This window comes from Abramis brama (assembly GCF_963993115.1).
Source record: "Abramis brama genome assembly, chromosome: 25".
NCBI lineage: Eukaryota > Metazoa > Chordata > Actinopteri > Cypriniformes > Leuciscidae > Abramis > Abramis brama.
In genome coordinates this window covers 10,173,046-10,185,463 of record NC_139987.1, presented here as the reverse complement: position 1 = coordinate 10,185,463, position 12,418 = coordinate 10,173,046, and the positions used below count along the sequence as shown (strand labels likewise).

At 38.0% G+C, this 12,418-nt stretch overlaps 1 protein-coding gene across 1 annotated transcript; it reads left to right on the top strand.

The window, feature by feature from the left end:
* LOC311076773 (5-hydroxytryptamine receptor 7) lies at positions 1 to 8,963 on the top strand. Its single transcript, XM_084105200.1, has 2 exons — positions 1 to 687; positions 6,316 to 8,963. The coding sequence occupies exons 1-2, from the start codon at positions 221 to 223 to the stop codon at positions 7,064 to 7,066; spliced, it is 1,218 nt and encodes a 405-aa protein (XP_083961326.1). The 5' UTR covers positions 1 to 220; the 3' UTR covers positions 7,067 to 8,963.
* The last annotated feature ends 3,455 nt before the right edge of the window (positions 8,964 to 12,418 follow it).

Genomic DNA, 12,418 nt, shown 5'->3' with positions numbered 1-12,418 from the left:
ACAGAACGGCTCTCAGAACTACTTATAGCCCGTGTTTTGTTTCTCCCCCTCAGCGGAACGAGGCTGAGAGAGTTCTCTGTGTTTCTCATCACTCTCCTCGGGTGTATTTTGTTGTTAGGACCGCTGAAGCCGGACTCGGAAAGTTCGTAGGCACCATGACGTTTACTGTCCACTTCAGGCGCGCGGAAGTTTTATTCACTGTCAAAATCTCGATACAGTGATGTTCACGACACATGGGGCCGAACTGGTTTCTTTTTCCAGAGAGACCGAAATCTCCTTTTCCAATGGGACAACTGAGTTTTCCCCCACTGTTCTATTAACCACAGCGGAGCCCAAAAGTAATGAGTCGTGCGGGGAGCAGCAGACTCTGGACCTGGACTTTACTAAGACTGTGGTCATTGGGATTTTACTGAGCACCATCACTGCGGTCACTGTGATGGGGAATACTCTGGTCGTTATTGCGGTGTGCGTCGTGAAGAAACTCAGACAACCGTCCAACTATCTGCTAGTATCTCTGGCTATAGCTGATCTTTCTGTGGCTGTAGCCGTGATGCCCTTTGTCATAGTGACTGACCTGACAGGGGGCGTCTGGCTGTTTGGGGAGGTTTTCTGCAATGTCTTTATTGGGATGGATGTCATGTGCTGCACGGCTTCAATAATGACTTTGTGTGTGATCAGTGTGGACAGGTAAGATCATATGAAGAGTTCGAGATTCTTTAAAGGTTTTAGTTCTTTTAAAGAAATTGAATTCATATGCAGTTCTGGCAAATAATTTGACAAACGTTAATAGATGTTATAATGCTTAACATATCATTATTTAAATATGGGTTTATGTATATGCTTTGCTTGGCTATAGCCAAGATATTATGGTTTTCAAATAATCATTCAAATAAGAATAATTTATAATTCAATTAATATTAAAATATTTGAAAACTAAATTATAGAAAATCTCTCTCTATATATAATATAAAAACTATATATATATATATAGCCTAGATATTCAGAATGTTCTATGTTCTTGGCTGGTTTTCAAATAATATACAACAAAATTATATAAAATCTATATAGTATACAATCTATATAGATATTCAATGAATTGTATATCCTTGGCTGTTGTCAAGATGTTATGATTTTCAAATAATATGCAACAGAAATATATAAATCTATATTTTGTATAAAAAATATATAGATAGGTTATTCAATCAATTAATAGAAAAATACCCTATAAATAAAACTTATTATAACTTAATGAAAAAAAATTAAAATTATATAAATAACCCATGTAAGTAATATTCACTGACATGCTCCAATATCAGTGTGAAAACCTTCCCCAATCTGTTATTCATTAAACACAAACACACACACACACACACACACACACACACACACACAAATTAATGAATAAAAAATGGCATAAACATTTATTTTGTTGAAATTTGAACTTGCTATTGCAAAATATGATAATTATGGAATTGTTCGTTGGAGGATAAAATCCACAATGTCCTAATTTTAGAGAGTTTTAAGAGTATCAACATTCAAATCTAAATGATGGAAGAATTGATGTAATTGTATTTTTGACTCCAAACCTAATACTAAAATATATCCCCGGTCTCCTTTATAATTGAAAGTACATGAGCTACTTATCTGTTAGTTAAGCAAATATTGCACAATGTTTATTAATGATTTTTTAATGAAAACTGAAAAGCATGTTGGGTATCCATTTCCATTATAATATTTAAAAAAGAAAAAAGCAACCCTAAATAAATAAACAGAGCATTAAAAAATGCTTCCATGTAATTTGAGACTGTATGAACTAGACTTTGAAGCTGCGTCCTGGTGCGTATGCAATTTTGATGGTGCTCTTTGATAAAGTTCTGCGCTGGAACCCCAGGAGGTGAGGACTGCATGCTGGAACACCCTGCTTGGCAGCGGTTATTCAATTAAAATGTTAGGTCCTTTCACGAGTCTCAATGATAAGCGCTGGCCTGACAACGTGTATCTGCTGCCTAAATCTGAATGTTTCTGGCATTCGTGGGACAGTGCAATGTGTACCTGTAGATGCATGGAAGTAGAATAACCTGGTGATTGGAGGTGGGCTGAGAATTATGCCTGTTTTTACAACCATCCTACACTTTGTTTCATGAGTGACTATAAGATTGCAAGGCTGCAAAACAGGTTTAGACTTTGACTACTTCACTAAAATTATACTGTGAATAGTACATTTTGCAAATGCTGAAGATAAATAATTCAAGGATTATAGATGGCTGTAGAAATATTCTCTTTTAACAAGCTTTGTGAAAAGTTTTCTCTACAACTTGAAGTCATTATTTAAGGCAACTTTAAGGCTTAATTTAGAAGACGAATGTTAAAATTACAAAATACCAACCAACCAAAGTCTCCATGCACCTGATGGAGATGTTTCTGTTTTCAATATGGCTTTTCATTTCAATATAAGAGCTAGTTTTTATGTTCCTGAACAACCTTCAATCCAAATGAGTACTATAGATACTAGGTATTATATGGCATATATGAAATTATATGTTCTTAATACCATTCACTTAATACCATTCACCTTAATACCACACTTAATACCATTCATGTGCATGTGAAAGCGAAAATACAACAGACATGAAAGATCCAGTTAGTGTAAATTAGTGCAATTTATCAATTTGAAAAGATCCTCTTAATAAAACTATTCACTAAAGGGGTTTGAAGGTCAAATGATACTGAAAGTAGCCTACAGATCTCTAATAATGTCCCCTCAGATTTTTTCTTTTTTTGTTTTTGACTACTGCTGTTCTCTCAAGTTAATTTGCTCTGATACATTTGACGGTTCAAGAGTGCTTTTCATTACATTGCAAATTCAGTAATATTGATGTAATCTAAACATTACCACCCATAACAATCCTGTCATATTAAGACCTTCAATTTTGCTTTGATCTGTTTTTTCACTTTTGTCTGCCCATCATGCTACAAAAAAACTCTTGCTTTGTGCTAGCTTCAGACAATCAGCTGCTACAACATAACATGGGTTCCAAAACCTACTGAGCTGCTTAGTTGCAAATAGACAGCTTCCTTCTAAGTGAACTTCCTAATTGTCATGGAATCTCATTTGGAATGCTACAAACGGCATACAAATGGTGTTCCACTCAGAAGACTTGCATTTGACTTATTTAAAATCAATTTAGATTGCGATTTATAATTGCTATTAGCATGTTGCTAAGCTAACAGCGCAATACTCAAGCATAAGGGGCTTTCGCACCGGATAGTTCTTGGAACTTAGTTTTAGGAACTAACCACCAGTCTGGTTCCCAGAGAACTAATGGTTCCCCTAGGAACGTTTACTGGTTGCATTCGCACCGCCAGTAGGAACTCAGAAGTGACGTAAGCCGCAGTTGTTGTTGTGACTTTTATTTTGACGGCGCTGAGAACGCCAGAGCCTTAAAACACAGTGCTTGCATTCTCCGTGTTCATTAGTTTACGATCTGTCTAACAGTCTAATATGTTATTAGATATAACTATTATACATAGAAAGTAGACAGTAATGAAAAGTTAGTATGCCGTGTGGTTGATGTCCAGTGTTGCTAGCTGAGCAGAAATACATAATCATGTTTTGCTTGGTCCCCTCAAAGTTGCGTTGGATTTTCTCCTCAGCGTAAAGTTTAAGAGGCCCATCTATCACTGTTTTCCATGTTCGTAGAGTTAGTTTGTGAAGTAAATATATATATAATCTGTCTGTTTACACAGCCTTTTAAAAAATGACGGGTGCTGGTGTTTCGCGTGCGTTTGGCCAATCAGCGTACACTAACGTCACTGTAGTTCCTATAGTGCTGGTTTAGACCCGACTCTGAAGTAGGAGCTAAATTATTTCCTCCAAAATAGTTCCTAGAACTAAAATAGTTCCTAGTTCCTGCGGTGCGAACACGCCAAAATCCAGGTACTTTCGCCAATAGTTCTAGGAACTATGAAAAGGTTCCTCCGGTGCGAAAGCCCCTATAAAAACAGTATTGCTAATTTTAACCAAAACTATTAAAATATGCAGTGGAACTGCCTTCTCTGTTGTGGACACATTTGATTATTTTTATTTGGCCAGCTTTTGGAGTTTACCTTAGTTTATGAGGCAGAGTACACCTATGATGTCTTAAAATACTACCTACGTAGGTATCTCAATGGGTTTTGCAACAGCAAATGTTGTTTTCAATATCAATTACAGCAGCAGCGAATGTTATGCTGTGATTACATAATGCCCATGACTGAAGTACATAGACACTGACTTAAGTGCTTTCTGATGATACTCAGAATGAAACGCATTCATCCACCTGTCTGTCTGAATGAAAGCTTGTTAATCTTACGTTTAGCATTAGCTGCTTTTGTCTGGTGTACTGTCTCTAATGACCGAATATGGCATTCAAAGCTTGGGTTTCGTAACTACCAATGTCTGTCCTTGCAGTCCCTTGTAATCATTTTGCTGGTTCTCAAATCTTGTCTGACTCTTTAAGAATTACAGTAACTTTCGCTCATTTGCTTGACCTGCTGCTGTTAGCATCAGCCGTCCAATCTTGAGAACTGCCCCTAGACTACATTGTTCATCTCCCATTTCACTACTGTTTTTAATCTAGTTATTATTCTTGTTTTCTGAGAGGCTTCTGCAAGTGTGCTGTATTTCATCCAGTATGACAGGAGGCAGAAAGAGCAAACTGGAGTGTAGACAGTACTCAACATCAAAAGATGCTACCCTGCTGATTTAGCCTATATGATAGCACAGTATTTGATGATGACATAAAGAGGCTTTCACTAATACTATGGCTCATATGTACTGTAGGGTTATTTGAACAAACCTTCTTTAAAAGTAAATAAATAAAGAATGATTTCTAATTTACCTTTAATATAACCTCCTAATTATATTTGATATCTTTAACTCATTATGTTTTAATTGTCTATGTAATAAACAAAATTTAAAAAATTAAAGAGAGCACTTTAGCAACTAATATAAAATGGTTTCATGGTTCAGCGATTTATATGGAGTTTCTGTGTAGGTGTATGAAAGGTTTTAACTACCTTAAGTGTCCGGTCCAATAAGTGTGTCTCTAAGCCCTTTCTTGATCAGAGGGATTCTCATGCGTGAAATGAAAGCTTTTATTTTTAGAGGTGGGCAAGGGTATAGAGACTTTCTGCTTTAGAAGGTAAAGAGAAGCCAATGTACCGTATATGCTATTCAAAATTTATAGAATCTTTAGTTACACTGAAGTCTTTTGAAATGCTCACTGCAGTGAAACAGATTTTGATGAATGAATGCAGTGATTTGTGGGAAAATCTCTAGAGAATGTGATTTTTTTATTTCAAGGATTCAAACTCGTGTCACCAAAGCTAAACATGTTGGATCACAATAACCCCCAAGCCACAGCTCCAACTGTAAACTTTAGACGTGTGTTTCAGTCTCGACATTAATGATGTGGACAATGAGATCAGAAACATCTGTAACAGGCTATATTCCTTCTTTCATGTCCAAGGGTATACCTATAAGCATTAACAGCACAGAGAAGAGAGAGATGCAGCAAGAATTACTGCTAATGCAAACATTACATATTTATAATCCCTATTTCTTTTTGAAAGCTTTTGAAGCCATCTAGACTAGAGTGAAAATGCTAATGCTGTCTTTGACAAAGCCAACTGAAACAGAGGGACATCTTAATGCAAGTTTAACGCACACAGAGAAATTTAGCTTTTTTCCTTGACACTGAGTGCATTCGGAAAGAAAGAACAACTGATTATGAACCCAATCCAATACTGTTCTTATATGTATATGAATCCAATTGAGCATCCGAAAAACTGAGTAGGTACTACATTTGGTGAGGAACGCAGGTTGTGTGCCTTTCGCTGTCAGTCGATTTACTACTCAGAATCTCAGCAGTAGTAGTAGGTCATCCTGGTACTTTACGCCTATTATGAATTTATGAATACTGTGATTTTGGACTTTTGGACACTGTTTTTCCCCCACTATATATGGTAGGGATGTAGGCATATTCGGATGCTACTTTTGTTGGCCGAGTTGTTTGGTTAGTTGGATTGTCTGACATACCAGAGATTTAGCTGTGAACACAATGTCTTTTCCACTCCGTTTGTTGGCAAAATTCAGGTCATTAGGAATTTCTTGGGTCTGGTGCTTTTGAGGAATTTTTAGCCATATCTGGATTATACCAGGGTACGTGCGAGATCTTTGGGTTCAGTCGTTTTGAGGAATGCAGTTCTCTGCTAAAACGTGAAACATGTCATATGAAGTTACCTCATTAAACGTGTTATCCTCTGTTTCCGCAGATACCTCGGAATCACTCGCCCTTTGACCTACCCAGCGAGACAGAATGGACAGCTTATGGCCAAGATGATAGTCGGCGTTTGGTTGGTGTCTGCATCCATCACTCTGCCACCATTCTGCGGTTGGGCTCAGAACGTCAACACTGCGGGAGTGTGTCTGATCAGCCAGGATGTGGGCTACACCCTCTACTCCACAGCTGTGGCCTTCTACATCCCAATGGTGGTCATGCTTTTCATGTATTACAAGATTTTCAAAGCTGCCCGCAAAAGTGGGGCCAAACACCACTTCGCCGCACTTCCCCCAATTCAGATGGCCTGTCCTGAACCAGCGTTGGCCACCGTAGAGGGGCTCTGCATGCAAGGGATGAAGAACCCTGCAGCTACCGAGGAGTTTTCCACCCTCTCCTGCCTGTTGAACCGCGAACGTCGGAGCGCCTCGATTTTCAGGCGGGAGCAGAAGGCGGCCACCACTCTTGGGGTGATCATGGGAATTTTTTCGTTCTGCTGGTTGCCGTTTTTCCTCTTCACCACAGCGCGGCCGTTCATCTGCGGGCTGCTCTGCAGTTGCGCCCCTGTCTGGCTGGAGCGGGTACTGCTGTGGTTGGGCTACACCAACTCGCTCATGAACCCTTTCATCTACGCCTTCTTCAATCGAGACCTGCGTTCAACTTATAAAGACCTGTTACGCTGCCGTTATCGAAACATCAACCGTCGACTCTCGGCTATGGGAGTGCATGAGGCTCTAAAACTCTGACTGCTCTCAATCTGTTTATATAATGGGATGGTGCAAAATATATCCTCTTGACTCTTCTAAAAGTCAAGAAACACAGTTTGGAAGGAATTCACTGGGAATAAGTCAGATTCATCAAAACATCACTGGAAAAACATACCTCTTTTTTAAAAAACTTTAAAACATACCTATACACACAACTCACTGCAGTTTTCAACTGAAATGGCGTATGTTATTATCAAACGCGATTTACCATTTAGTGCCACTCACCTGACATTTAATTTACAAACTGCCGTAATACTTACAACAACCATCTAAATAAAACATTGCCAGATTCACAATCTGTTTCAGATAGAAACTGAACATTCTTTTAGCACAACTCACTGGACATTTCATTGCTTTGAAAGTGTCACGAAACATCTTTTTGCAGAAATGTCGCCACAGGCACGTTTTTCCAGTGAGCTGAGGTTGAAAGTTTCAGGAACCCACATTCAACAAGCCGTTTCTTATTAATGTAATATTCACTGTTCATTCTGCACATTTCCTGCTTTTATGCTACAAAGCAACTTTGTCAAATCATCCCTCTGTGATGCAATCTGCAACATTCTTCATGTGGTGCGCTGAAGCCTGATCAAGTCATGTGAAACGTCTTAAAGGCAGGGTGATTTGTTCCAGAAACATGTTTTGTTATGCTGGTTGAAAGTCTCTTTGCATCCTGATAGCAATTACTATGTATTTACATGTGTATATATATCGTCTGTGGAAGGCGTAGGACCATACAATGTTTGTCCAATCATTGAATTCGGTCTGAATGTCCTACCTGCCTGTCAACACGTACCTCCGCGCACCTATTCGCGCGGACATCACACGTCATCAGTGCGTTTCATGCTATGCAGAGTTAGACAGACGTCAGTCACCGAGCACCGCAACCGAAACAGCAGCTGCCTTTTACAGTTCCTCCTGAACCAAAACAACAAACTTAATATGCTGTGTTCACGCCATAACTACACCAATTTGTAAGAGACTTGAATTTATGCGTTTCAATGGCAATACTATCAACGCTAAACTGAATCTGCAGCAGTCAGGTGGTACAGGTCAGAGCTCATTAAGTTGTTTTTGTTCAGTATTATTGTAATGTTATGTCTCTTGTGACGCTTTTGTTTGCTCTCAGGCCATTATCATGTGTTTTGAAGGAGGCGTGGCTTTGGAGACGCTCTGAAGGGAGGGTGGGATCTTATGCTTTCAAAGCTAGCTCGCTATTGCTAGGCTCTCCGAAAATTGCCTATACTCTACCTTTAATCCCTATCTGTTGTGCTTCTGAGCCTTGAATTTAACATGAGATAGCTTTATTTCTATGATGAGTGACAAAACATATGGTCTTTTCTTCAAAAATGAAAACAGAAAAATTATTCACAATACACAATAATGTAAACAAATAAATAGGTAAAAAAAAATTATGTGGGTACTAATTTCAGATTTTTAGCGATTTCTTCATCAGAAATGTTATGCATAGCTTCAGGTACTGTGTAAATATGCATGGAATTCTATTGCATTATTAACCCTTTAAAAGTGTTGTGGCATTTTTTATTTATTAAATGTGTAGATATTAGGCCTGTGGCACATTGCCTCATTGTCTTTTGTTTTAGATCTGCACTTTTACAATGTAAATGTGTTGTTGTCTGATGTAATGTAATCTAAACGGTGAAATACATTGATTCACAAAGGGTTTCAAGAACTTTATATAGAAAGATTGTACATATTGTGACCAGATGTGCTAAATATTATATTTATAATTTAAACTTCTTAGTCAACATGTTGTATCAGTATTCTGCTTGTACATGCTTTGCACTCAGTGTTTGTTTTGTAAGATGGTGTATAAACCTAGCTGTCTCAATACTCGTTTTCTTAATAAATATTACCCTAATGAATATTCGATTACACATGCATTTCATTAGCTTACGCTAGAAGCCCAAGTGTCTCCGATGCTTGTTTACTATGTGGTAGGGCTTGAATATGATTAGTGCAAATGTGTTTACTTAAAGTCAGCATTTTAAATCTGACTGATGCAAATGTTAAAAAAATATACTGACTAGTAGGTTTTGCACAGGCAAGCACTACTAAGCAACCACCTAGAAAACCATAGAGGACACCTAGAGAACATGGTGTGTCTTAAAGCATATTTAAAACACCACATAGACATATAAACAACATTAAAAGCTTGACCGAAAGATCTGAAAAAAAATCCCCCATACATGGTGGGTAAAGATCAGGACAGAAGTGGTTATAAGTGGACAAAAGAGACACATCTTAATACCAGGTGTAAACAGGCCCATTCCAGAAACAAATGGCTTGATTCTTATTACCCATTTTATTAGTGAATCAAAATGCAAGAGCTCGATTCCTCAAGATCGATAAATCTGAAACACGGCCCTGTAGAATTTACACTTTATTTCATATGAAAGCAAAATGGACATTATAAATGACTGAATTAATCGCAATCGAATTAAAGGAGCTCTTCTAGAACTTATGAAATGGAATCAAACTGATTCTCTGCCCGGATGTCTCTAACTCTTCATTTCTTTGAGGAAAGTTGGACATACTAAACGCTAATATGTGTAGAGCCTCTGCAAAACAATTTAACAGAGTGTGCAGATGAAACATGACGGCTGCATCAGAGGCACTGAAGAACCAAATGCATCTACACCATGAGCGGAGGTGTGATGAAGCTGCAAGATGCATCATTTAGCACTGAGGAAATAGTGCAAGTCTGCTGCTCAGAATCATCACATAACTTTTTTGAGTGCTGCTGAAGGGCTTCCGCACACACTTTCATTTATGCACTGAAATGTAAGTTTTGAATTAGATCTTCTCACTTGAGGGTTAGCCATCTGCCCTGGTTTCTCCGTCCCACAGCATTCCTCCACTCAAGTGAGTTTCTGCCATCTCCATTTCCCCTTCTGCGTGATAAATACACACTGAACTTTGCTTAAAGCCAGCATGAAACTCAAGTTGCGATAGGCTTTTCTTCCCTATTTTGATGTAGGCCTATATCCGAGTGAAACTGCTTCTCAAACAAGACAACATGTAGGGCAGGACTTGACTTTTTCCATGTGGAATTGATTGGATGGTTGTGGTTTGCTATTGGTCGATCTCATGTGAGTGACAGGTTGTCCCGCCCTCGCGCCAACACATCATCAGAGAAGAGATGTCACTGCAAGCTATTTTGATTAAAGATTAATTCAGTTTTGATTTCTCAATTTTGATTTCATGGTGACTTTAACCTTAATCTATAGCAGAGGAAGACAACATTTGTGGGGTTTTGGCGCGCTTTGGATATGCAAAATGAAGTCGAACGGCAGATAAGATGCTGCCTGTTTTTGCTTCATCATCAATTTCTGCATCATAAAAACTTCGAAATGAGATGATGATAGATGATGATATTTCAAAGTGTTTCAACACTCAACCGGCTTCATTTACAAAACGTGAGCAGAATGAATTTCTGTGTAAAACAACACAAAGCCATGCTTACTACTTATAGGCTATTAGTCGCACAAATAATGAGCAGATCATTTTATACTTTATAGTTTTAGAATTCTGTAGCAAATAAAAACATGCATTCAAAATAAATTACATTTACATTTTGTATCTGCTTGACTAGCGCGCTGTGTTTTGAGTAATTAAAAGTGCAGTCTGTAAGAATGACAACTAGTGGTCGAAATAGGTACTGCAGTCCAATTCAAAATATCGGAGATCGTCGTTTCTCCCGCCACGTGCTCCTCAGCCTGGACGGCGCTTACACGGGTTGCCAGTTTGAGCACACACAACAGGAACAAGCGCGATTGACAATGAAAATTGGCAAATTGGCAGACCAAAACAAAAACAAACATTCCAGCCTGGAAACACACATTTCAAAGTAAAATAACTGGCTGTAGAAGTGTTTTTCAGAGAAACGAGTATGTGAACTTAGCATGTTTCCTCAATATATGCAAACATATGGTATGTTTATGCTTTAGTAGAGTGAAAAAGTTACATACAGCACCTAACATGCACGTGCATTTAATTAAAATGGGATCAAAGTCGAAGGGGTGAGACTTAAAAGTGGTTAATTTATGCTACTTTATGGGGGATTATTATTAGGCTTTACTTCTGATATCTTTGCATGTTTTGACATTCGCTGCGCCCTCACATACAAAGTTTTATTAGACCTAATTGTCATTCATGTCTTAAAGCTTAGAGACATGAAAGGAATGGAAAATACATAGCAGATAACCGTGTTCAGGGCCACTAAGCACAATGGAGCACCGAGCACTGGGTAAAACGGACTCACTACTGGACCAGCTGCAGTCTCGGAACCGGGTAAAGAAAAGCACTTTTTTTTCAATGCACTTGGCTTCCCTGCGGTTTATCCTTTGTCTTGGTCTGACTCACAGGCGGTCACGTGACCTGTCTCCAGTCATTCTATCGTGGGAGTGAAACAGCCAGAAGACCATTTAGACCGCCAGAAAGTGAAAGGTATTGCAGCAAAGTCTAAAGACCTGATGGGCCACCTGAGGGGTTGCCTCTCCAATCACACAATGGAGATCTGCAGCAGCGCTCCTACGAATACAATTGAGCTCCATATTGTGGACAAGTTAATGAGGGGGGTGCAGGAGGGAACGGATATAGTAAGTAGAAGTAAACTTCTAACGAAGTTAGTTTGACGTTTAACACCCTGATATAACACTTATCTTGTGTTTTATTTTTCTCATTTTTGGGGGCATTTGTTTTCAATTGAACCCTGTATATAGTATAAAACTATATTTATTATGCAAGTAGCTTATAGGAAGAGAGTCTCAGAATAGACAATACAGTAGTCCCGACGTATTGAACACTGCTGACACCTTGTGTTCAGTTAGGCTATATGAATCAGACTAGACAGGAAATAGGAAACACTTTTCATTGTTCACTTTTCCAGTGCCTGTTATTCTCTAAATAAGCAGGTCATTATGTTAATGGAACTACATTAAAGTGTCATAATGTTATGTACTAAATAGTTTAAACTGATTAATAGTGTGGTGTCCACATTTGTTGCTTAAAATCAGTGAATACTTTGTACACCGACAGTTCCTTTTTCCATCACTATAAAATGGTTATAGTTTAAACATTTCTACAACACTAAAGGCCAGTTATAAGTTATCTTATCATATAGATTGTAAATGTAAAAATAACATAGTAAGATAAAAATAAAAAATATAAAAAGCATGTTTATAATATAAAATATAATAAATAAAAATGTTAAATATTTTTAAAAGTAAGTTAAAAGTATGAAGTAACGTATAATGTACAGTGAAAATCTTTCTTTTTTTAAGTTTTAGGGTAAGATTTTCAAAGAAACAA